This window comes from Geospiza fortis, unplaced genomic scaffold (assembly GCF_000277835.1).
Source record: "Geospiza fortis unplaced genomic scaffold, GeoFor_1.0 scaffold192, whole genome shotgun sequence".
Lineage (NCBI taxonomy): Eukaryota > Metazoa > Chordata > Aves > Passeriformes > Thraupidae > Geospiza > Geospiza fortis.
In genome coordinates, this window is record NW_005054315.1 from 4,006,529 (window position 1) to 4,033,965 (window position 27,437).

General features: G+C 41.5%; 1 protein-coding gene across 1 annotated transcript in view; it reads right to left on the reverse strand.

The window, feature by feature from the left end:
* GAS6 (growth arrest specific 6) overlaps window positions 1–27,436 on the reverse strand; it is a gene marked incomplete at its 5' end in the record, with an annotated part of 39,270 nt that extends 11,834 nt beyond the window's left edge. The window contains 9 exons of the mRNA XM_005419975.3: window positions 2,090–2,279; window positions 2,672–2,790; window positions 2,910–3,031; window positions 4,249–4,374; window positions 6,401–6,520; window positions 8,095–8,217; window positions 12,528–12,590; window positions 13,419–13,443; window positions 27,272–27,436. Of these exons, the coding sequence (XP_005420032.3) occupies window positions 2,090–2,279; window positions 2,672–2,790; window positions 2,910–3,031; window positions 4,249–4,374; window positions 6,401–6,520; window positions 8,095–8,217; window positions 12,528–12,590; window positions 13,419–13,443; window positions 27,272–27,436 (1,053 nt within the window). The remainder of the gene's footprint in view (window positions 1–2,089; window positions 2,280–2,671; window positions 2,791–2,909; window positions 3,032–4,248; window positions 4,375–6,400; window positions 6,521–8,094; window positions 8,218–12,527; window positions 12,591–13,418; window positions 13,444–27,271) is intronic.
* Window position 27,437: the final 1 nt, after the last annotated feature.

Here is a 27,437-nt window from a genome sequence, read left to right on the forward strand (position 1 = left end):
AGAAGTCAAGAGACTAAAAGCTCCTTCCTCCTGCTGCTGCTCATCCGTGGGTAAATCCTTCTGCTTTGGGGCAGTATCAGCACTGCACTGTTTCACTTTGGGAGACAGTCACCAGAATTATGGCCACGGACCTGCTCCAGGTCCATTCCTGTGGCAGCAGAGCACGATGCTCTCTCCTGCACTCGTGCCATACTATCTGTGCCTCTGGCAGCTGCCCAGCCCACAGGCAGGGCAGCACCCCTGGCTGCAGGGACACCTCTGCCTTCCCCCCATCAGTGTGGCTCCTGCACACCTGCCCCACACAGCACCCACAGCTTGGTCTTCACTGCCCCAAAAAGCCTTAGGGAAGGATTTTGGGGGATTTACACAATCCCTCAGAAAATGTGCAGGGTACATTGCTGCAGCCACTCAGCCAGGCAATTCCTTGGTTAGGATGATATCTAGGGATATGAGCCCTGACACTGATAGCTAGCAGGAGACATTTAATTCTTGCCTAAACATGACACTTTCATCCCACTGCCTTCTCTCCCTGAAAAAAAGAAAACACATTTCAGCTGTGTCCCCCTCAAACTAATATGGGGTAGTTTGTAATTATCTCATAATGAGGTCAGGCACTTAGCAAGTATGTTAGCTCCTCTATTAAATGAATTAGCTTGACAACTGCTGATTTTTGTGACTCCCAAGTCACTCCAGTGGCATCCACTCTGCTTTTCACATCTTCTGTCACCATCCTCTCTTTGCAGGCAATTACAATTCTCCTATTTCTAATTAGCAGAACAACTCTTACCATAAAATTCGGTAAGAACTGGCTTGAAGCTATTCCTATATGTAAAGATACAGCATGTCACACATTTTATCTACAGCTTCACTGAACCTCTACAGTTCTCCATTTGGAATCTAAAATTGTTTCACTGTCATTAAGGGAACTGAACCAAACATCACCTCATCTGCTGGAAGCATTACCAAATGTCAGTGGTTGATAGTGAATGTATTCAAGGACCTCTTCATTTATTAATTAGAAAAAAATTTTCCCCACTTTGCTTCTTTCTTTAATGTATAATTTGGAGCTTTTATATACTAAAAAATGTAAACCAGAAAATTATTCACAGTTACCAGTATCTGCATTTGTCTCATATGTGAGTTAGCTGAGAACTTCCCACCCACTCCCCAAGAGGCACATCAATTTAAAAGTTAAAAGAACTAATTAAGTAAGAAAAAATCAAAGGAGAGGAAAAGGCAGAAGTGAGAAAGCATGTATAAACTGTTCATCTAGTCTAGATCATACTGTAGCATGTTTTTCATGATCCTGGCACAAATGGCAACAACTGTAACACTCCCAAAATCACCAGCTGATGTCTGTGAGAGTGCAAAGAAAACATGAACCCTTACAATCCCTACAATCTCATGAGATTGCTGGGATGATGGTATCAATAAAAAGATGCTTTAGGGGATACAGTGGTACTGCTGGGTTAACAGTTGGACTTTGTGGTTTTAGAGGTCTCTTCCAACCTTTTTTGGAACTCCTTGATGCTATAGTAGACCCCAATATCTTTACAAGGGAAACAGTCTATTTTGTATATAAACAGGCCTGAAGACTTTATAAAAAGTATACTGTAGCATAAGAGATTTGTCAAGGCCTCAGAAAATATGAGGCCTGTGACTAAACAAATGAACAAACAAACATAAGCAACCACACACCCCCCCCATACCAAACACACTTGGAAACTTAAAAGAACAGCAAGAGGGAAGGATCTCTTTATCTGACTTCCAGCCCTCAGCCAGAGGGCATCTTCTTGAATAGATGTGAAGTCGTCTTAGCCCTACTGCATCTCAAAGGCACTGTTTGTGCAAGTGGTTGCTCTGGTTGTGCAAATTAGAGATGCAGTGTATATTACAATGGATATAAAGTATAATTCAATTTCTTAGGAAAAATATTTTCACCTTGGAATGTATAACATACTGGCATGCCTTTAATGGATAGACAGGTTGGAAAAGCATTTTCCCATGAATGCACAAAGTCTATCTGCACTCGATGAGTGCATCCCAAACAGGCCAGGAAGGAGTGGGACCCCCGCAGGTCTGGGCTCACCGTTTGCCACATGCCGTGGTTGATGAGCGGCCCGGTGCTGGTGACGCGGCCGACCCCGCTGTATTTCAGCTGCAGCTCCAGCCGTCCTTTGCGCAAAGCCAACACTATCCATGTGCTGTCTTGATGGCCTCCAGCAAAGAAAAGGATACCTTCAGGATCAAAGGTTCTAAAGTCGAACTCAGCCACAAGTCTGACCGCACAGGTGCCAAGAAATAAATTAGTTATGCAGAGTTCAAAAACCACAGAGTACTTTCCATACAGATAGCATCAATTCTAGCAGCTCTAAAGCTCTGTTAAAACATACTAGCTTTTAATGCGTTCCTGAAAGCCTTAAGATGTGAGTACAGCTTTTAAAACATCATCAAGAATAAAGAATACAATACTATATTTCAGTAATTATCCTAACAGCTCTGTGGTCAAGGCTGCCTTTCTCAATTACTGGTTTAGGTAATGTTTAGCCTAACAGGACTTCATAATCCAAGCAAATAATGATGAATGTAGGGTCAATTACTATTGTAACAACTCCCTTGCATGCATCAAAGCCAGTTAGAGCATTTCACTGTCATTCTAAATTGTCCTCACCTCGTCAGTTGTTTCCTTTTGAAGCGCAGCCTGATAACAGGAGTGCCACTGAACATCCTCCCCAGGTGCAAGGATTTAATACTCCTTCCAACAGCAAAAGGCACACATGGTATGATGTTCTATAATCAAAACACATTTCTGAGTGCTTATTCTCCTCACACAGGACAAAGAATCTGTCCAAAGAGAGTGCTGTCAAGTAAAGGTCTGTCTGCAGTTCCAGCAATGAACACTGACATACCTCACATATATTCATGTCCTGGGAAAGTTTCACTCCCCCTCTGCCATCACAATGACAGGTGTAACTCCCTGGTGAGTTGACACAGGTCTGTTCACAGAGGTGTTCTTTGCATTCATCTATATCTACACAAGACCAGTGAAGAAGAGAGACAAAAACACTGAGTTAGTTTAAACATGACAGAATTGAGGGAATGGCCTGAAGTTGCGTCAGGGGAGGTTTAGGTTGGATATTAGAAAAAGATTTTTCACCCAGAGGAGGGTTGGACACTGGAACAGGCTCCCCAGAGAAGTGGTCACAGCACCAAGCCTGACAGAGCTCAAGAAGCATTTGGACAATGGTCTTGGGCACATGGTGTGATTGTTGGTGATGGTGCTGTGCAGGGCTGGGAGTTAGATTCTATCCTGGATCCTTGTGGGTCCCTTCCAACTCAGCTTATTCTGTGAAATCTATTTTCACAGACAGATTCCAGCTGCCTAAAGATACATAGCAAGTCAGTGGGAAGGCTGGAAGCAGAATTCAACTACTTGTCTGCTGGAGCAGAGCCCTGGGCTTTAACTCCTAGACAAGACTTCCTCCCTTCAGGCCCCTTCTGCTATGCCTGTAGTGACTGGCTTCTGCTCCTTGCAGTCAGGCACTGCATATAAAACCTGAGTTTCTCATTTGCTGTTTTCTTTTCTTCTTTTCTTCAGCTATTCTTTATCTTCTTCACAAACAAATGCAGGAAAGCAAAGTGTGACAGCCCACAGGGATCTCTTCAGGCAGAGTTTAACACTTAACGCCCAACAGGACTGGCTGGAGTGTGATTTGAATTAACTTAGACAAAAGGCAGGGAACAATGCTGGTTTTGGAATACTTCCAAAACTTACTCTGTTGAGAAAGCTTGCAGCAGTGTAGCCAGCAGAACTCTGCATGGTTCCAGTACATATTAAATTCCTAGTTCAGAGTAATACCACAAGACATGTTTTGAAAAAAGAGCTACTGCTTTGTAACTTTTGTTGTCCTATGAAGAGAGACAGCAACATGCACAGATGCTTCTGAGCTTTCACCACATCTTGCACTTGTTGAAACTTCAAGGAGTCTCAGTGCTTTGGCTCGTACAGCTTGATTCAAGTCATCAAAGGCGACTGCAAACTCACTGAACTCAAAGATGACAGCAAGCTCCATGAACTCAAAGGTGACCACAAACTCACTCCTAACTAGGGAAAGGGAACAGAACTCCAGTGTGTAAGCAAGATTAAAAAAGAAATAAAAAAAGCTTTTACTGAAGCCTGAAACTAAATTTCTGGGGTTCTACAGATTTAAATTATATCATAAATGCTAACACATTTCTTGTGCTTACCCTGACAAGTTTTTCTCACGTCATCATACTTGTAGCCTGCATCACAAAGACATTCATATGAGCTTATTAAATTTTTACAGCGAGCTTCTCCACAGATGTCTGCTGATGCTGTGCATTCATCTATGTCTGCAAAACAAGCAATTAAACAACACAACTTCAGAGGAGTATAATCACTTCACTCTTCACATAGAGTGAGCTTAGGGCAAGGAGATCCCTGCATTACTTTGAAAACTGAAAAAAACCAGTATCTTTAAGAATCTACTTTTAGGGTTAGCTAGCTATAAGAAGTGACTTCAGGCTTCAAAAATCAGTTGTCTTTTTTACCTTAAGCCATTAACCACTGTTGGAAAAAGCAAGGCAAAGTAAACCGGGAGAAAAATTGTAAAACGAAACAACTACCACAAAACCAAAAAGGCCCACTCTCTCCAATCAGGGGACTGAAACTGCAGGTTTAAAAAAGCAACAGGCAGAAACTTAGGAGTGGCAGCATGAATATTATCCAAAATGCTGAAGGAACACTCAGCCTGTGGCACTTCAGACATTTCTGCTCTGTGTCCTCAGACAAGCAAACAATACATTTTCATATATTTACAAAGCTAAGATCTGCCAGTCTGTAGTGGCAAGGGAGAATTGAGGCAGCCCAATTTGTCCCAGAGAACAAGCCATGCCAGAGAGATGTGGGGTTTCGCCATAAGGGCAGGCAATGAACTGGAAGTCCATAAAAAAACCTGATTGTTTTCCTCACATGTTAACTAATACCCTGCAAAATCTCAGTGTTGACAAAACATTTGTAGTGTACTGAGAGTTTAATATTTACTTTTGCTTTCTAGTATGTGTTAAAACTACAATTACTCATTACTCTTGTTGATTTTCCCACGTATGAGTGAACTGGCTGAGTACCCCATGTAGCTTAGTCTACAAATCAAGACAAGAGGGAACTTTTGTGTGTATGCCCACAATGACAGGAACAAACATTTAAAAAGTCAAAATGCAATGATAAATCTGAGCTATCAATAACCGCACCTGACAGTAATCTCAGCAGCTGGAAGGTCACATATTGAAGCTACTGAATGCTTATATAGCAGTGCTCACAGTGCTCTAGGAGACAGGGTATGGAACAAATGTACACACACAGGAAAACAAACACATATGTGAGCCCCTCACCAGCCACCTGTCCATGCTGGCTGGCACCAGAGGACAATCCAAAAGTGAAGTTGGCTCTTCTAAGTTGCTGCTCCCCTTAGGAATGGATACCATGTAATCTATACAGTTATCACTTTTTAGAGTGTGAGTGAAATAGAAACAAAATCTTGCTCTTTTTCTTTTTGCTGGTTGCATTAATAAGTTGTTCAGATCATGTATACAAATTGTTTAGAAATATGTCATCACATCCATCTCTAAGAGACATATACCTGTTTTTTTTATTTTCATATATACCTTTTTCATAAGATGAACATAACTTTAACAGCCACCTGTTACTGAGTTACTGAGTTTGTCTCAGCATGCAGTCTCTTAACACTTTTAAAATCTCAGTTGCTTAAGTTTTGGTTATGTAAATTCATTTGGCAGTTTCAATCAGAAACTTCAGGTCCTCATTTTCTGTTCTCAGCTGGTATGTAAAATAGCTGCCAAACTTCACTAGGGCCTTTCTACACCTATTAATATTGAGTTGCAGTGAATTTAGCCACCTGTATCTATCTGAATTCATTAGCTGCTGCACACATACAAATCTAAAATAATAAAATAAGGAACACACAAAACAAAAACAAATGGCTCACATACTACAACACTGTGAGACTGGAAAGAATCATAACAACACATCTGGCCAGCGCTTCTTCCTCTCAATGTCAGGATATGAGGACTGATCAGCTAAACCAACTTAGCACAATCCAAGCCACAAATCCTCCATGAATCACGCCTCTGTTATGCTCTTGAGAGTATCATGGTCCAACTGCTGACAAGCCCAGGCCTGTAGGCTGGCTGGAGCACCCAGCACAACCCCAGTGGAGTAAATCTAAGAGGAGCTACCAGCAAGATTCTGCTGGGCTAGGGAGCAGACCAGGACTGCTCAGGGCAACCCAGCTCTCCAAAATACAGACACAAGTCCTGAAGCAACCCCCTGAAGCAAACTGAGAATCCCAGCAAAGCTTACCTTCACATATTTTGCTGTCTTTAAGAGCATAACCACTGTAGCATGAGCACCGGTAGCTGCCTAGCTTGTTGAGGCAGAGCTGGTTACAGCCGCCATTCTGCGTTCTGCATTCATCAATATCTACATCAAAAGAAAGTGCCACAGTCAGCTGTTCACATCTGTAAATAATCTACAGGGTCACAGTGCCAGAGGCATTGAGAAGGAGAAAGACCAAACAAGAAACAGTATTACAGATGCAACAAGTGATAACAAAAAGCACAAAGATTTCTTTCAAATGCTTCATGCATATAAGCTCAATTTTGTTTAACTTACAAGAAAAAAAAAAGGGAGAGAGAAGGATCTGTAACTGAATAGTATCTCCTTCACAGCTCTGAGAATACATAAAAGTATCTTTAGTGACTGTGGAGGCAAAGAAGCTTGTTTGCAGAAGCAAACTAGTTATGTATTTTATATCATAACTAAGTACTAAGATTATGCTATGGCCAGTAATTCAGGACAAAACCTTTAAATAAAACAGGAACACTATATTGTTACTATTACAGAACTCAGTGAGAACAGAGCAAGTTCCAAGTTCACACCTAAGTTCACACCTGCTGAACATTCGTGAGCTTAACTGTGCCCCACTGAAATTGGCAGAAAAGCCTGTAAAATCCAGCAGAGCCTGAGTTTCACCCTCAGTCCACCCTACCTGCTCATTATGTCCTGCTTGTCTACGGGACTCCAGAGTTAGCTGATGGGTAGAACAGCATGTCATGACATTTTAAAAGAAAATAAGGAAATATGCTTCAGACTGATCAGTGTCTGAGCTCTCAAAGCCAACTGGATACTGACTGGTCTGCTTTCTGAACTGATTAAATAAGATGCTTGAGTGATCCTATAAACTCAACACAGTATTTACATGAGAAGGAAAGGCTTGGATCTCCTGTTGTCTCAGTTGCCACAATTCTGGACTGGCTGAATACAATTCTAGTCATTATTTACTATTGGCAAGCAAAAAAGCAGTGGCCCTGACAGGAAGCCTTGCAGGCAGGAGAAAAAGAACCAAAGAAACCAGAAAACAATAGGAGGGAAGATAACTTGTAGAGAAAACTCTGTGGGCAGCTGGAACTTCTTGCATGAATAGTTTCTGTCTGAAATTCTCTTTTGAGGTGATGGAAATACACCAATGGAATATGTGGAATTAAGTGGACATGGAATAAGGTCAGACTAGCAAGGAGGCTTCAACAGACTAATTTTATCAATCTATGTCATCAGACTCAAACCTCAACTTGCCAACTGGAAGTCACTGTTCCCACTGCGGGGATGCTAGATGGGAAGACGGGCCAGCTTCTCTGGCTCTGTGCTCTGTGATCTGTTACACCAGGGCTCACAGCAGCAGCTGATGCAGCTCTGCTTGAAAAGCCACTTCTACTCTATTTCTGCTGCTGCTTTCAGAGGGATGGAGCAGAATGTTGGAGCATATCTTCTTGGATTACCTTGCCAAGACCAAGCTGAGCTCCACTAGAGTCAAATAAAAAAAGTTGATTGGAAAAACTACCCGTTTCCCAGAAGGGTAAAAACATGAACAGTGTGTAACCTAGGTTCAGTTCTGTGACTTTTGAATTGTGCAGCACAGTATCAGTGACCATTTGAGAATACAGCAAAAACCAAAAATATCTTTGTTACAAGAATAAAAGATAATGAAACCAAATTACCTTTTTCACATTTCTTTCCCTGCCAGCCACGCTTGCATTCACAATAGAAATCCCCCTTGAGATCCTCGCATTTGACGGTCCCTTCTTTGTGACAAGGATTGGGAGAACACTGGTTTGGCAAATCTGATTTACACAAGGAATAAAAAAACCAAAACAAAACAGAACAATACATTGAAGTCACTGGCAACAAGGTGTTTCACTCTCATTAGGAGATGGAAAGCTTAAACAGTATTGGGGAATCACTCAAAAATATTTGCACCTGGCAAAAGTATAAGCTGATTTTTAGTGCTCACATGTCAAACAAGCTGTGCCAGGAATTTTACAGAGCACATGCAGTGGAATTCACTTAATTGCAAAAGGGAGTGAGCTACCACCCCCATATCTGAAGGACACATCCTGAAAGAAACAACTCAAAGTAGATTATTTTTCTACTATCACTAATTTTTGAGAAAAATAAAAAAAATAGTATCAACTAAAGTACTCAAGAAAGGATGGGTACTCTTTTCAATCATCTTTGGTAGCTAAACTGAGGATCTTACCAAGGTTGATAGATTTCTAGCTAGCAAAAGTTTTTAAATGAAATTTTTGATAGATCTTTTCTATTACATAGAATGTAAATAAAAAAGGAATACCCATATAACAATGACCAAGGAATAGCAAACCATTAATCCAGTTTACAAAGAGCACAATGTTCAAATGGGGATTTTTAAGCCAAGTTCCAGGATCTGGCAATGAGTTTCCTCATTGGAAAGAAGCAGGGGAGTAGTCACCACACTTTGGGAATGACTGAAGGAATGAATCTCCAAGTATCATGTAGCCACTCACCAACTGTAGTCACCTGTCCAAATTCACCTACCCACTTACCTGCACAACACCCAGGGACAGTGCTTCCCAGAGGTGGCTAAAGGAAGGATGAGAGAACACCCTTGTTTCCACAAAAAATGAGTTGCTAGCTATCATGTGGTAGTAACCTGTTAACATCAGTGTTCTAGATCAGGGGTCTTCAAAAACATGAATGTGTTAACTGTTTCCACAACTTTAACCAGAAGGAACAGTGCAGGAGCTCATTCTGCAGATTGAAAAGCTCAAGAGCCTTTCTTCCCACATATCTCCTCCCAGCATTTGAGTGCCCAGTGTGTACACACTAAGTGAGCAGCAGAGCAGCAGAAAAGACCTGCACTGGTTTCCATGCACTGGTTCTGCTGAGTCCAGCATGGATTCTTGATATTCTAAACATGACAGAGAGGCTTTTAGGAGATGAACTGTTTGTAGATTAGCAGCCCCATCAGACTTCTCAAACTGAGAAGAGTTAAGACTCCTACTTTTGTCAGGATTATTATACTGCTACATGTCTCTCCTTAGCTTCCTCTGTGTGATCCTGAAAGTCACTGTCATGAAGGACTGCTTTGAAAGAATTTTAACACTTCTGTAAGTGCAGGCAGTAGCAGCTCCATTTGGTGTCTCATAAAGCACTGAACTGCACTTTTGTTTGCACTGACTGTCTTGGATTTAAATCTCAGGTGGCTGAGGTTGGCAGGCATCTCCAAGGTCACTTGTGTGACCTCCCTGCTCAGGCAGGGCCACCTACAGCTCAGGACCATGGCCAGAAGGCTTTTGATTATCCCAGGGATGGCGACTCCGCAAGCTCCCTGGGCAACCTGTGCCAGTTCTGGTTCACTCTCACAATAAAAAAGCATTTCCCCATGTTCAGACAAAACCTTCCAGCTGTGCAGAGCTGGGGCAAAGGCATAGCCACAGAGGCCAGGCCGCACAAAACAAAACACAGCTACATGAGCAGTCCTAACATCCACCTGCCAGAACCCCTCCCAGTAAATCCCTGCCCAGCTGACACACTGCTGGAGGGGGAGGAGCTGGGGAAGGAGAGGCCACGTTAAGGTGGCAATGAGCCACAATACAGTAAGCCTGTCCTGGACGTTCCTTGTCCTAGACACATCAGAATGTTTACATTAAACAGAAGGGTTTAGGTATAGTAAACCAAGGATTTTTTTTTTTAGCAGCACCCACCAAGCCTCCTAAATATGTCAGTGTTTTCAGTCATTTGATAAGCAAATCAAGTCAACGGGGTTATGCACAACTTCTCACAAGAGTTTGAGAACATAAGACACACTCTTATACTTTTCTGGTGGCTTCAAAGTTGTGTTATTCTGCTGGCTTCATAGAAGGTGCTCCTGACTGAAACCATTGCAAGAGAAAAAAACTGAGCTTTTGTTTCCACTCATTTACATGACAGATTTAGGTAAAGCTGTTAAAAGTAGTGATGAGCATGACCTTTTCATGTACTTTGAGCTGTGTCTGATAGCACTATGAAGCTCATAAGTGCAGACACAGAACAGAACTACCAATTCCATCCTTGAAATCTTTGTGGAAACAAGACATTGCTTATGCCCACTGACCGTCACTTTTAGTTCATTACTTTGTTCTGTGAATTTATTTTTTGATACCCAAAAAATGGTTCATATTGAAACTTCATAAAATGCTAGGTTACAAATGATATTACACTCAGTAATTTAATAGTAAAAAGCAGGCACACATACATAACAAAAATCTCATGGTGTTTTTTAAGGCCATGTGTAGCTTTAGTCCCCAAAAGTCCTGTAGAGCTATCCAAAGCTTTGCAGAACCAAATCCTTAATCCCTAGATGACCTGCAGGATCTCTTTTAGAAAAAGATCCAGATATGCAGAGAAAGTATCAGTATCCCTGTGTAAAGTAAGCATCTATCTGTAAAGCAATTATAAACACTCATTGCAGTCAGTGGAGATAGTACAGTAAACAGAGTCTGTGGAGGGACTCAGGTCTCCTCAGAGCGGACACAGTTTGGCTGGGGGAATCCCTCTAGAACCAGAGGAGATTAACTCTCTGTTAATTCTGGTGGGAATACTGCTCATGTAAGCACCCATGATGGAAATACCTATTTACACACTGTATGGAATCCTCTGAATCTGGAGGGGAATCCTAGTTGTAACCTGATCTCAGGAGTTTATGAAATTAGGAATCCTCACATATTCTGTCTAACCTGTCTAATCACAGTCATACTTAAAATTTCTGCCTTATTTCCAGTATAAACTTGTGCAGTCAATCACCCTCCAGCCCTCAGGTTGTTCAGTAGCTTTGTACACCGGGTTAAAAGAACATTCCACTGCCTTGTTTCGGGAGGAGAAACGCTGTTAAGAAACAAAGTTTAGAAGTGTCTTGCAGGCACAAACCCATAGAGCTACACAGTCTTTTGGCAGCATCTGTGAAAAATTAAGAGACACACTAGCACTGGCCAAGCACGAAGCCTGTCATTCTTCCAAGCGCGCTTCAGGCTCCTTCTCTGTTACTGCTCCTGTGAATTGATGATGGCTAGCCAAAACTCAGCCATTTAAAAACCTGTTAATATTTTAATGGGGGAAAATATTATCATTTTCTTTCCAAACCACCACATCTGCAATGGGCAGAAATCCCTAAAAACAATTATTCAGCTTTTATTTTTTCAGATTTTTTCATCGCTACCCTTTAGACTCTCATTTCTGAAACCCTGATTAGCTGTTTGGAACAAATGTTCCCAGTTGATATCACCATTTTCAGCAGAAACTCCTGCCTCTTTGCTGTGCCACATGCACAAGTAAATGTAAGCATTCAGCCTCACATCCCACTTTGAACAAGCTGGCATACTGCAGCCAACACAGGTACCACAGGTCTGAGAATTCCCAGGTCAAAGGACTCAACATCCATAAGTGATACTGCTGCAATATGTGAGGGAAATTCTTCACATACCACTTATTAATCTTGGAATTCAGTCTTTAAAAAGGTTGTTTTAATGCAGTTTATAAATGTAAAACGTTGACTAAAGGCAACTAGAAAGGTATTAGAAGAATTCATTAAATTTTCTTCTCTAGTGTTAGTGAAGGACAAAAAAAACCCCTTCATCCTCTACAAAGTTATCAGTTTGGCTTCCAAACTGATTTAAGGTTTTAAAGGTAGCAATATTCAAAGCATAGTCACATGATACATGAAACTGATCTCTTAAAGCAGAGAAGGCTGGCACAAGCCTGGTTTGACTTTAAACTTTTCTTGGGGTTCCTTAATGGGGTAAGCCAAAACCAGCATTCAAGGGAATAGAACACAAGGGGCCAAACATTGTGTACAGCCTTATGACACCTCCTAGTTCTTGTCCCTCTTGCTTCTCATATTATTCGAACTTGGGAAACTGGTGGGAAAGAACCTTGCATCATAAAATATCCATGACAGCAAGATGACATGAGGTTATAAAATGGGAAAGATTTTGTTTGTGGTATGGAATCTTAAGCCTGGAGAATAGGAAGACCAGTATTGAAATACTACCAAAGTCAGAGATGGCTGAGCTAGTCCCACACCTTCAGGTAGAATGAGAGAACATTTAACTACAATATAAAAACCAAAAATGCTTACTATGAACACATGTAAGGAAGTCTGGATTTCTCGTATACGGCGACCCATATTTCTGAATACAAGCTGAAAAACAGAAAATGAAATTGTTATTGTTACAGTGGTGAAGGACAGCTGTTCAAAGCATGTAAAATGATACCTGGCCTGCAAGGACTTGGAAAGTGGATGCAAAATCTATCCAATATTATCATCTCCCAGATGCCGTGAAATTTTGAAGTTCATTGAAATCTTTTAGCTTTGATCTACAACAGTTAAAAGCCATTTGAAGAAGATGATCACTTAACCAGCTGCTACTATTATTCTAAAACTACAGTAGTAGCTACTCCAATTTGACCATCTAAACTTCTTAAAATATCTAAAAAGTACATGTTTTTTTCCTCCCACTGTGGCATTTGTAATCTTAAATACATCATTTTTAACACACATAGAAAACAGTACAATGCCATGACTATGATACAGTCAATAGAATAAGCCAGTAGTTCAATCTCGCACCTGTTTCTTTTTTAAAAAAAAATCTCATTTTCCTCTTCTCTTTAAAAAAGAATCTCCTTTTTAAAAGGAGATTAGTTAAAAACTAACTTCATTAAAAAGAGAAAAAGGTAGAAAACTACAAATTATTTCATAATACTGCAAGCCACTGATATAAATGCAACGTCAAGATTTCAACATGCAGAAAACACAGAAAGCATTTCTGTCTGCAAATGCACACATAAGTAAAAACACACACCTCAAAGTACAATAAGGAACATAAAGCCTATCTTAAAAGTTAGCAATGCATGTTTATTGCAATCAGATTTCCATCCCTTTCCTTAGCAGAGGCTTCAGCTGTGACAAGCTCCAGTGTTAGGCACATACCAGCACTCCCACAAAGTGGAAATAAAAGCTGCAACTCACCCAAGTATTTCGGGTAAAAATATTCCTGTAGAAGGGAAAAAAAAAAAAAAGCAAAGATTTATTGAATCATATTTGCCTCTATTTTCATGCTATTTAAGAGCAGCTTTAGTGGTCTTGTATGGCAGTTGTTTAATAATTCCAAGCACCTAATTTTGTTTTATTCAGAACCCGAAGCAGCATAGTATTATACATGCATTTTGTCATTTGAAAAGTAAAGCAACATTAGTTTGTCTAAAGGAATTTTTTGATGGCAGCTGATCTGGTCAGTGACTGAGCATGAAGACATCCTCCAAGAGATAAAGCTGTTGCTGATGGCATGAGGTGGGGGAAGGAATTGGAATCTGGGGCAAAACCCTAGAGGGAAGAGCACAGGATCATTCAGTCACCCTGTGCCTCCCCAAAGGCATTCTGCTGAGGCAGGACATGGGCATAAACACCACAGGCACTAGGAAAAGTACTTTTTGCCCTCGCAAGGAGCACCCTACAACTCAAACAGCACCCATTGCTGTACCACACATCACATCCTGGATGCTCAAAGAAGGGAGCAATGGTGCTTTGCAAGAGGGGGGAAAATTGTCATCCATTTCTCTAAAACCAGGCTGCAAAGGGCATTGCCATTCTTCTCATGCCACATGGTCATGCATTACTGTTCCCTACTCTGCATCAACAAAGTGCAGCCATACAGAGAAGGATATAGGATACTATATAGTATCCCATCCTGCGATGTGAATCCAACCTTGCATGTTAGAACAGTCAGCCTGGTGAGGCCTGGCAAGCCACATGACTGCTTGCACCAACACAGGGGAACAGCAGAAAAATGCAGTTGTGCTGCTTGGAAGAATAGGAGATTGGTTGAAGCTGAAAACTGTATCACATTCTTAAAAAAATACAAAACTTCATGGCCAGGAAAAAAGCATTTTTTTCCATCATCATGCTGGTTTTCATAATATATGTCACTAATTCAAGCACAGTTAAAAATAGTAATTGGGGTATTGAATGAGGAAAAACTTATGCATTGTATCAGTGCTTAATTTTTTTTAAAATAAACTACTTCTCAGCTAATTATGAAAGCATATGCACAGTATAATTTTCTTTTATGCAAGAGGAGCAATTTCCACATAACATTATCTTCAGTGAGATTGGGATGGTAAATACCCTACATTCTACAAAATTTAATTGGTCTATACAGTGTGCAAGATAAGAAACTATTTTATCTTCTCCGCTTATTACAGATGTTTGGATTGGATCTATACAGGCATGTATAAACAACAGGGACAGGCACACACCATGGTTCAGTTTGATCTGGACTGCCCAGTGCAATCAATTGCACTGCTGTCATTTACCAGAAGAATCAATTGCTTCTGGCAAACATGCTCCAGTTACTGAAATGCACCATGTAAATATTCAGCCTAAATTATGAGAGCATCAGCAAAGAAGTAGAAGCAGCAGCTTACACTAATGTTAATTTTCAATTCTGATATGAGAGTGATATGCTTGGCATCTTTTGGGGCTGAGCTTTGAAATGTTTCTTCAGCTTGAAATGTATCATCAGAGTGATGAGCTCAGAACCCACTATGGTCCTTGCTCACTCTTTTTTTTTTTAAAGTTTAGTTTGGAAAAGACGAGTCATAAAAAACGCAGTCAAAATAAAAATGAATCTAAGCAGTCTAAATATTCAGATGGGTGCTCATATGTGCTATAACCACGAATTGTACTTCAACTAGCGCTTGAGAAGAAAAAGATAGGGGCATGTAATAAAATATTCCAAACATTTCTTTCATTATTTCCCCTTTGTTCCTTGTACTTCACAAGAATGTGCAGATGTATTTAACCACCAACAGGATAATCCAGACTCTGACAAGAACAACTATTCTGGCACTGACAGGACAATAAATAGGAGTTTTCATTTTCATGGCTATCAGCCTAATTGCTCCATGTCAGTGGTGGCAAAGGCATTTTCTCCTTGACCTCTAATGAATGAGCTGAGTGCTTGAAAAGTGGTACAGAATTTACTTTTGTAAACATAACTTCCAGACTCAAACTGACTGTGTATTGATTCAATGTCAGCTGAACAGCAGATAAGTGAAACTCCAAGGCATTGTACACCACAAGCTTCATTCCACAGAGTATGTAGCCAAGTGATTGAAACAGCAGGCTATTACTAGAAATTTAGCTCTTCTTTCCCTGTTTTTCTCATTTGCTTATGTTATACAAAGGCACTTCAGTATACAAAGGCTGATCAGTAGCACTTCTCCAGGTTTACAAAACCTGCTGATATTACTATTCTAAAATAAAGACACATGCTCACAGGCTTTAACATTACTCATTTTTGTGTGATTAACTTTTCATTTCTTTCTATAATCATTTTTTCTTACAGCTGGCTTCTGTAAATACAATGACAATGCATTTACATTCAGAGAAAAGATTGATCAAGAATGAAGGATGAATGATCTTATACCTTGAGAAAAGAAAGCTGCTTCAACTGCAGTCCCTTTTCAAAAAACACTGATGAGAAGTTTTCTCAGTTAAAAATTCAAGCAGCACCTAACCTGATACAGATACATGTTATTTCTCATGTGACACTCAACTCTTCAGTGTCTTTTCAGTCTTCTGTGATGTATTAAGTCTCAATGACCCCCAGATGTCAGAGAAAATGAAAATCCTACACAGGGTTAGGTCCCTGTTAAAAGTGTGCAACTCATCTTCTTTCTACTAGAAGTGTTCCATTGTATTTTCAGGATTCTACAAAAATGCCAAGAGAAGTGCTTTGAGGCCTGCTAAGAAGGAGTTGGCAAAGCTTCTCTGTTACTATTTTGCTGATTTCTCAACAAGCCACTTTCAATTTCAGGCTCAATAAACTTCTCACCATCCAGAAAGTCACACACTGTTCACAGGATCAAAACACAGGAAGTTATTTAACTGTTACCACTAGGGTGGCAAAAATCACCACAGAATTATGTAAGTGTTAAATTTTCAGCTTGGATTCTGATAAAAAAAGGTCAACATTTAAGTGTGCTCAGCCCTTCCCCTTTAGATCTGCTTCCTAATTACTGCTGAAAATAAAAGCAGGAGCAATTTGCTTTATAAATAAAAAGCTATAAACACATACGTGTTGGACATAAACATCCTCTGGACAGGCTGCTGCACAGACACTGACCTCACCAAGCTCTCTAATCCCTCTGTCCAGCAGTAATGTCCCAGTGCTGGCAAAAGGAAGACAAAGGCTGCAGAAGCTCTGACCTCCACAAGAGACCAAACACCACAAATGTAGCCTCAAAATTCCAACCTCTGTGACTGTTGCCAAGAAAACTTAAATTTCCACTTCTCTTCTTTGTGACCCAGCAAACTTTCTGTCTGTCTGGTTTCTACCTGTCAACCAGTATGGCTGGGATGGGAGAAGCTACAGGACACTGGCAGCCTGTGGTGCCCTGGTAACATGAATTTTGTAAATGACATCTTTTATCTGCTGCCACTACAGGTCAAACTTGTCCTATGAGCTGTAAGTCACCCATGAGTTACACATTGTGTGCCACCCAAAGCACAGCTCAGCAGAGATCTCAGGTAAAGAGGAAGAAACAGGAGAGACTGGGAAGTGCCTGAGATGTACACATCTCCACCCTTTCAGTGAGGTGGAAAGCAGGGCACCAGGCCAGCCTTTCCAGGCAGGTCCTGGCTTGCTTATTTCAGCTCAGTTCCAGAGATCTTTCTCTTGCTGCCCAAGAGACAGATCTGTGCTTTAACAGAAAAGATTTAAGCTCTACAGCCCCCACCCATTTCACACAAATGTATGTACATGCTGGAAGCAAGTCCTCTGAAGCATTAAATGCAATTATTTGCTTCCACAACAGTGTTCAAGATCTGAGAGTGCATGCTTTTATTTCAAGGCAGAGTGACACCAATCATGGGCATAAGAATTCTGTTCATGGGGCTCAGGTGTTCCTCTCCCACCTGCAGCTGGACCTTACTATTATCCTGATAAAACAGCTACTATAACATTTATTTTGGATACCTAAGAAAGCATAATTTTAAAAATGTCCTCAAAAAAACTGACCCAAGCAAATGACCCCCCCCAAAACTCTAGGTTGTTCATTTTTATATTTGGCTTTTTTCCTTCCAAATGATAAGAACAGTTTCACTGGGGCCACCCCCACAATGCCTCTCATTGAAACAACTGAGGAGAACAGCAACATGAAGGTAAGAATTCACAGCTGTGGAGTGGAAGGGGCAGAAACACCTATGTCAGCCCCCCTGCCAAAGGAAACCTACACTGGGATGGGGTCACCATCTCTTTTCAACTCTATGGCCAAAGTCCACAGTGGTAAAATCCAGAAGTTACTGTAATTATACAGGGTATGCATTAGTCCTGCTGCGTTTTTAGAGAAGATGGAAAAACACCAAATCAGAACAGGCGTTAACATGAGTCACTGTACAAAAATAGCCCTTCTGAAAACATAACAATGACCCTGTCAACACCAGGAAAATGTTCTCACTGGTGCTTTACTTTAAAGTAATTGGTAACACTGGAGACCTCAGAAAAAAGGGCCTGCTTACTGCTTCTGTTTGTTTTGCTTGAGTACCAGGTCAGGTAAGACTGTAAGGCACAGAATCTTACAAAAATCATGTTTGAGCTCTAGAGGCCACAAATAAAATACGTAGTTTATAGGAAGGCTGCTCATGTTTCTGGACATCTGGCTCCTGGTGGCCCTGCTTGGACAAGGAGGATGGACCAGAGATGCCTGCCAACCTCAACCAGTCTGTGATTCCGTGACTGCAGTGCCACTAACACTGGAGCATTTCACTGACTTGTGTTAGCAACAGTGATTTCCAAAAAGCACTTTTTTAGTTACCTAGTTACATCTAAGAGAGTAGCAACAACTCCCACATTATGCCCTTTCCTCATTTCCATATAATGACTCTCCCTTTTCCTCTTTCCTTCAGGACTGAATGTTTGTCTTGGGCATGGCCAGACCTCATTTATAAATGTTCTTCATGTTTCCACACTATGGGCTTGCATTATCCTTGAAGGAATCACTGCTACCAACCATAACAGGCTGTAACTCAGTGTTTGCTAGTTTTCAACTGTTACAGCCTGAGAATGCAAATCTCAGCAATGCTTGAGAACTCTCCTCCTTTTTTTAAAACTCAGCCCCAGACTTTAGGTGCCCAGCAAATCTCACACTGAACGATATGGGCCTTCCTCCTGTGTCAGGGCATGAAGCAGTTCTGCAATGCAGAATTTTAAATACATAGAATCAGTAGTTTCAGAATTTATGCTCAAATGAATGCCATGCTGCCTGCACAAGCTTTCCTTTTCATCATGAGGGACACAGCACTCAGCCAGGGTAATGTGCTTCCTATTGTGCTTTGTGGCAATCTGTATTCTCCAGATGAAGAGCAAAGAGAATTTCTCTCCACAATTTGGGAAGCGAGGTGTTAGAGAAGCAAGTAGGTCACATTACAATCCAAAAGCAGCCTCATCTCCTACTACCCAAGCTACAGCTGCTTAGGGTGGCTTTTAGATTTCTTTGTCCATTTGTCAAGTATCCCCTTCACACTGTCCAGCTACTCAGGTGCACAAAGACTGGGACTGCCCTTTCTACCACGTTGTTGAGGTTTCCAAAACAGAAGCATTCAAGACTATACTCTCCAGCATGACATCTTCCATAGACACTAGGTACCTCTGCAGAATCTTCAAGTCTGAAATAAAACCCATCTATTGTCATAAATTCCTTTGCTCTGTTCTGGACAACAAGAGTGTTTCCCAATAGCTTACTGAGGTGCCACTTCAGCAAAAAGTGGTACTCTGCACTGAGTAAAAACCCACCAATGATTGGAATGCATAATTAAAGGGGATAAAAAAATTACTGAAAGGAAACAAAAGACAAAAAAAAAGTTCATGTATATGACAGAGACTTTACATTTTGTGAAGATGCAGGGGGCACGGAGACATGATTTCTATAGGTGGCCTGAGGCAGGGTTAGACTAGACAGTAAACAGTGTGAAATGGATACAACTGGTGCCAAATACTTCAACAAAAGTAATTTGTAGTGTGATTCCAATTGGTTGCATGTGCTTTTAAGTCATTCTGACAGAAATCTGATCACAAATGCCTTGAGAACTGCTTCAGAACAGAAAGGCCACTTTCCCTCCTGCTGCAATAATGTGCAAGATCCCAATTTGATGACAAACATAATCTCACTCAATGTTGCTTGAGTTGCATCTCACTCAATGTTTGACTCTTTACTTTTGCAAGAGTTACAGTATTTGTATGTGGTAAACTAACACTTGCTCAGACACTTTAGTCAAATTAAGGAAAACAAAACACGTAACATGAGTAACAGGCTGTCTCTCCAACACCGTCTATATTTACTCTATAATTATTTTAGCCGTATTTAAAACAGAACGTCATATATCCTATCAAACATGATTTAAATACCTATGGTCTCTCATGGGCTCTGTGGCATTTTATCCACTTTAGTTTTTCCCCTCCTTATAATGTAATCACACTGTTTCTTTGGGTCTTGCTTAATCTGCAGAGGTTGCAACTCACACTAACAGCACTCAGTCACATTAAGGCATTTAAGGATTCGGACTCAGAGGGCACAGGCAAGTAAGGAATAGGGAAGTGACATCTTAGATGATACCAGGCCCCTGTGACAGAATCTGATCTCATACTTCCCTGTTCATTATTTTCATAATTAAGTAACTTTTGCTTTTCTGTTCATGTCCTAAATATTTTCTGGAATTGAACTACAACTCCCTGTTCCAAGAATCAGCCAAATACGATTGCTTTCCAGGAACATGTGATTTTTCTGTGCAGTTCAAGCGTGACCAGTTCTCCTTTTATCTCTACATTTATGTACCCTTCTGTCTTGGCAGGTGTATAGAGTGAAGAAAACACCAACACTTGTTCTCCTCTCTGGGTATCCTCCTTCTCAACTTTGCTCTTCTTCTAGTTCCTACTGCTGATGCTCAAAGGAGCAGGGAGAAAACACAAACCCATCAACAAGTAAATTTCACACACATGTGGGGAGCCTATAGAACAGCAGTCGCAACAAAACTGTGATTAAAGCAAAGATACAGAAGGGACACCTGCTGAAAAACTTCAGTCAGATTCTCCAAGGCTTGGTTGTTCATTCATTGCTTTGACAGGCTGAGCTGTGACAACCATTTCTGTTTCTCTTCCAGCACCTGGCCTTCCCATCCTAACTCAGGCTGTTCTTTCCACTGTGCCAGGCCCCACTGGACTGGGGAACCAATCCACCTGCAAAATTACCATTTTTCTCTGCAGACTAGTTTTCTTTAGGTTAAGTTCCTTTAATTGGTCCCTGCAGTCCCCCAAATTGCTGTGAAAGAAGGGTGAAAAGAACAGGCAAAGGAGCTGCTTATCTCTACTAGAGCAGCTGAATGCCCAGTGTGAAACCAAAGCTTGAAAAGCAACGTGAGGGGAGAAGTAAACCTTGTTGCTCTGCTTATTCTCAGTTTCTTCTAAATCTGTGGTCATGCTTCCATCCTTGTTCTTCATACTTAGTGGAAAATGACTGCTTGTAATTCATTAAGCTCACTCAGAGTATGGAACACACACGAATCACAGCTGCCAATTTATACACATTCAATGTTTCTCTTACCTGATTCTTTAGCAGCTGCACTAAAAAAATATATTAATTCCCAGTAGGCTGCTCATTTTCTTTTTAATTTAAAAAACAAAATGAAATGAGTTCATGGCCACAAAACTGTTTTCTTAATTTTTAATTGACTTTTTTCCCTTCTTGCATACTTATTGATACTTATTGTACTGCTCTAGAAAACTGACCCTAACTTCATCTACTTTTTCCACTATCATCCATCTTGCAACCAGTATAAACCCCCCCCTTCAATTTGTCATTCTTAGCAACTTATTCCACCCTATCTTCAGACAGTCCCTCAGCACAATATTAGTCCCTTTTGTCTTCTCTTGCTCCTTCCCTCCTGCTGCACAGGACATGTAGCATGCACTATGTCTGTGATGTGGTGTGTCAGTATTTCCAAGTCTATTCTGAATTTTTGGGCTGTTCTCCCATGAGTGGAATATGATACAGATCAGGCAGGTATGAGTCCAGTAGAGCTGATGGAGTTGTGTCTACTTCCACCAATGGCAAACTTTACTCACCCTTCTCAAAACCTTTTGATAAAGCAGCATTTAGCCAATAAATGCCTGAGCTGCCTCCTAAGGCAGGCAGGAGTATTTTTGTCACCCTCCTGCTACTGAACACCAACACTGCCAACAAATACTGTGTCTGTACTGCAAAGTAGATGGGTGTGCCCAGGCCCACAGTCCCAATCCTTTTGCCTTGCAGATCAGTTAGACCCACTGGATTTTGGTACAAAGCTCCCTTGTCTTTTATACCAAACTACAGGGAGAAGGAAAGAAAGCGAAGGGGGTGCACCTGGTGGACACACAGATCTCATCCCAGCAGGCTGGGATGCCACTGTGGCATATACCTGGACACTCAGATTTTTACTTCCTTTTTCTCTCCTTCAACCCATTCCTGGACAAAAGTCTAAGTATCCCTGTATTTTCTTTCTCAAAGGCTATTAAGCAGGTATCACTGTGCCTGGGAATCCATTCTTACATGTATTGAGTCCAAGCAGGTTAAAACATCAGCACAGAGTTTTCCAATAACTCCTCCTCTCTCTCTACACCAACAAAAAGAGATAAAGAAATTTATACAGCTATAAATCTAGCCCTTTCTCCATGCTCTGCCAAAATGTCAAAACAAATCAGTATATCAAGAAGAGCTGTCACAGCAAATAAAACAGATTTTTGCCTGGTTATTAAAGGAATATTCTATACAGGGATGGTGACATCTATATCTAAAGATGATATCAGTATTTTCCATGTCTAGACTACACAACATTCACTAAATTACTTAAAGAAATTTTACACTGCTTTACTCTCCCAGTAACTCCTCTCCTCCCTCTACATGCCTTCATACTTTACTGATTAATATTTACAAGTGTGTGTCTACCTTGTTATTCTTAGAAATAACATCTAAACATTGCCTGACAAGCATGCCTCCTAAAAGATCAGAATGAAGTTTGGATGACCCTAGTCCATGGATGAAGCTCATATGTGTTATCAAGACCATGCCATGTTATGGAACACACAAAATAAAACCAGCGAGCCATCAACACGCTGAAAACCAACCAAACTGACCCTTACCACACCCTGTACATTGCTTCATCTTCATTTCAGCTTCTCAATAAACCCAGCCTAGCAGAAAGAATGCTGACATTGCTGGATGTTTTGTTAGGATCAGTAATTTTCAAGACAAGATTGCTAAAAGCCCCCAGAAACTTGGTCTGGTGTCACTGCTGTCCTTGCCATGAGTGGGACAGTGGAGTAGATTCCTCTTCAGCTCCAAGTTATGCTGTGACTCTCTGCCAGTGTTTTGTGTATCTGACAAGCCGTAGATTTAAAAAACATTTAGGATGCAAGTCCCTCAAAATGTGGAATTTTCACGTGTCTGCCTGTGAATCAGATGTCCATTCTGCACGCACATGGAAACCAGCTGTTTTTACACAGTGCTCCACGGAGGGCCAAATCCATAAACAGTAAACACAGGTGGCCAGGCTGACCTACATCAGTGTTTCTGGTGTGCCTAGCATTTTTCAATGCATTCAGCACAGTAATTTCTATGGTAAGCTGCAGGAAGAGCAGTAATTCTTCAGCAGTAACAACAGCAAGCAAGATGTGCAGGGACAGATGCTGTACTATGGTACCAAAGGATAAGAGGCTGCATTCAAACATCTTCCCTATGCTGAGCCTGTCAAAACAGAGAAACTCCTTGCACAAGGACACTTTTTTCTTCAGTGAAATACAATGTTTCTAAGAAGATCAGGATCTACACTCCCTTCTGCCCTTTGTTTTACATGCTTGGATGACCAGATTTTTAGAACGGGTCAACCAAATTCCAGAGCAGTTTATCAGTCACTTAACAAGCTGTAATACCTTGACTGCATACCAAGGTCAAATATTTCTGCAGTGCTGCTTTTATAAGGCCTTGTCAACATCTTAAATAAGATAACATTCTTATCTCTGTATCCAAGATATTTTGCAACTTCATCCCATCTATCACACCTAGCATGTATTTTGAATAGATCACATTTAGAAACAGTCTGTATACCTCCCATCAAGATGTTTTCCATCCTTCTTTTTTTTTACCACAGTATTATCTTTTAATTTTTCTGTTTGGCACCTCTAGCAGAAATGAAATTACAAATCAGGAACCATCCCAGAATTCTGCAGTAATCTTTAAAGATGCTATAATCAGCTTCATGAAAAAGGTACGCTGCAAGACTCATTAATCCAGGCTACTTGCTTTGACCATGTATAGTCATACAAGTGGCACAGACTGAGTTTTGTTCTGCCTCTTAAAAAAAAATAATCTAAAAATGTTTCAATTGATCTTCCTTCCTCTAGTCTGAGCAAGCTGATATTTATATTTTCCCTAACATAAAAGACAAAAGCTGCACTGCCCTGCACATGAATGGCCCTTGGGCCCCGCCTGATGCACTATTCTTAGCAGCTGATGTAAGTAATCTCACATGTGGCAAAATCCACATTCAGGTTTCAGAGAATGTGCATCTTCTGCTGGCTGCCTGCAGATGTTGTTTTGGAAAGCTGATCACTGAAACAATGGAAAGCACAGAAGAAGGGTGCTCTGGTATTGGTATGTGACATGTTATTTCATTTACTTCTCTGTCCCGGAAATTGGTATCTTTCTGTAAAATTCTTGGCTAGATGTTACAATTGGCTGCATAAAGGTATGGGAAGCATGGGAAGCATCACATGAGCTGTTACAACCTTGCTTTGCCTTACCTCAAGTTCTGGAACTGTTTTATTGAATCAGTTAATGCAATTTCCTATCACATCTTTAGGTCATAGGTCTTAAAATTAGGCCTTCAAATTCTCCTCACACAACCACAGGATAGTCAAGAATGGCAAGATTGGTAAGGAAGATCCATACTCATTCATTAGCATCTAATGGAGGGGAAAATGGAAGAGGGACAGCACTTTTGGTCTGACATCACAAGCCTTTCTTGAGGCTGAACTGAGAAGCATCAAGATTGATCCACTAATCTGAAACTAACTTTCAGTTGTCAAGGCTGCAAGAGCATTGCTTCTGTGGGACAGTAAACAGCCAAATGCCCACATAGATGCTCATCTGGTGATTTAAGCATAAAACCTGGGAGATGCAACAGGACAGATTGCACTGCTGTGTTTGTCACGGTTTGCCTACATAGCCTCACAGAGCTCAGCACAGGGCAAAAAGAGCTGTAGCTGCTTCTTTCTGCTACAACCTAAATAGTTAATCCATGGGACCAGGTTCAGCAGGCACATGCAGAAATTTCATCCTCCCTAAACTACAAGGAATCTTCATCTGTCAACAGCAATCTCTTCATTCCCCTGGTCAATAGAAGCTCACTTTACCAGCATGCAGGATCAGCTGCAGCCTGGCAATATGCTGAAGCATGACTGCAGTTACTGTAATTCTTCAAAAAGCTTGGTGTTGTTTACAACAGGTTTTGGCTTCCCTAAGTCTCAACTAGCTTCCTTCTTCTGTCAGTCACTGGGGCTGGATGTACAAGACAGCATCAGTGAAATGACAGCACAACAACTCCCTACTGTTTAAAATACACTTCCATTGTGAATTAATACTCTGTCCATGAAATCCACAGTTACTGCTGAAAGAGTAGTCACCTATGCACTACAAAACAGTGAAGTCTTCCAGTGCAGAGCAGCAAGAGCCCACATACATAACCTCTGCCACCATGCATTGGAAAGTTGCTACTGAACAGCAGCTGCTGCTTTCACATCACATACTGATTGCAAAAGGGAGAGGAGGGCCATAAATTCCCCTGATATATTACAGCACATTTGCTTCTCAATCAAATTGAAGCAAAGTAATGCAAGGATTAGGACATACTGCACTTAACAAGCAACTTCACAGCTCTTGGGAGGTTTGTGTCTCAGAAAAGGTAGGATCTCATGTCACTGCAGATCAAAGTGTCCTGGTGTAGAAGGACACGTTAGGGGGCACAGACACTAGAAACCCATCTAGCCTTTCTTCAGGTTTTCAGAACAGAGTGAAACCTAGCAGCAGTAGCAAAAGAAATGCACCAAAAAATCAAAATCACTTGCAATAACAGAAAGCCAGCATTGTCTACAAAACACACTGAAAGTATGATGGTATCTTAAAGAATTTATACTATATGTGAAAAGATTTATAACCAAAATGATTTCACTATTGTCATTTCAGTAGGAGAACTGTGTGCTCTTTACAATTTACAAAATCAGTACCAAGCACTGTTAAAAACTCCTGACATATTTGTACACTATCCTACCCTTAAACTAATCTATCAATGCATTGCCTTTGGCTACCTTCTTGGCCAGCAGCCAGTTAGTAAAAGTAGTGACCTTAGATCACCCTTGTTCCAAAAGGGTGCAAAATCACACTCATCATAGTTAGTTTTCCCTGTACTCACTGCTTTGTGATGAATATTTATATTGAGTTTAAAGTTACATTACTCAACACAAATATGGTAGTTGTGCCAGCCACTCTCACCCCATTACATTATCCTCATTCTGAAGTTTTTGCAGAACAGAAGCAAACACTGCTACATGCAGATGTGACTACACGTACGCATGAAAGGTGTAACATTAAACACCACCTGGGCAAGTGTTCCATATTAATCTCAAAAATAAAGATGGTCAAAACCACATCACTTTGCTTTTGCTGTGCTTACTACAGTCTTGTGACAGCAAGCTACTGCACTGTCTATCCAGGGCTGAGGCTGCCAATGAAGCACACGTGTCAAGACTTGCCTTACTGAAGCATAAAACATCTCCTCTGCTAAATCCCTCCCCTGCCTGTGGTTTGTACCTCTGTGTACACACACACGTGCTCACTCGCTCTCTCTCCCTGCCTCTGTCCTATCTTCTCCCTAGAGCATCATACCATTAACAGGAACATGCTGTGCAGAACTGAGCTTCAGTTTGAACACCAAGAAAATCTGCTTCCCACAGCTAAATCAATGCCAGATAGTCCTTGCAACGAGAACAGCCTATTCAAAACAGTGTTGAGAGGAAGTGTAAAGTGGCTGGAGGAGTAAGCCAAGCTTAGTAAAGCATCTGCATGCTGCTCAAAGTGAGAAGACTGAAGTGAAAGTCAACCTTGATAAGACTGGAAAAGACAGCTCCACGTATGGTGGGCAGTCTGTAACTGTGTGAATCCAGTGCTAGAAGTGCAGCAGCACCACGTTCCCATATATGTGCCCTCCTGCTGTTGTAGTGACAGGTCCTGAACCTACTGATTCCAAGATGCTGACCAAGCTGAATTGGCCCCCATGGATTTCAGAGTGGTTAGGACATTTGTCTGAGAAGGCCCAGTTGTGACATATGCTGCAACACTAAGGGGATTTTAAATACAGCTGGGATGGGAAGCTGGAGGGAAGAGCAGGGTATCCAGACAAAGAAGCAGTCTGCATCATTATGCTGCACTGGTCTTGCTTCATGGATTTGGACCATGGGTGAACAGGACCCTTCCACCCTCCAGTGGCAGTCCTGTCAGCCGCTGCCAGGCTGGGCTGCTCACTCAGAGCACGCTCACAGACACGCCGCTGACCGGACAGCCCTGGCACTGCCCTTGTGCAGGCTGAGCCCCGTGTGTCTTGCAGTCATTCCCCTCATGGCCCTGGGTCCTCCTCCTCCAGATGCCTTTCCCAGCTGTGCCGGTAGCTGGCATCTAGCCGCGGACAGAGGGTGGGCGGGAGCGCAGAGCCGGACAACCCCCGAATCTCCGTGTCCTTACCGTCTCTGGGTCATTCTCAAACACCTCCCGGGCCTCCTCCTTGCTGCAGTGCTCCTCCACGCACTCCCTCTCCAGGTGTCCTTGCTTGGTCTCCTCGAAGATCTGGTACGCTCGCCGCTGCCTGTGCCGCAGGAACTGGGCGGCTTCCGGGGCGCGCAGCAGCACG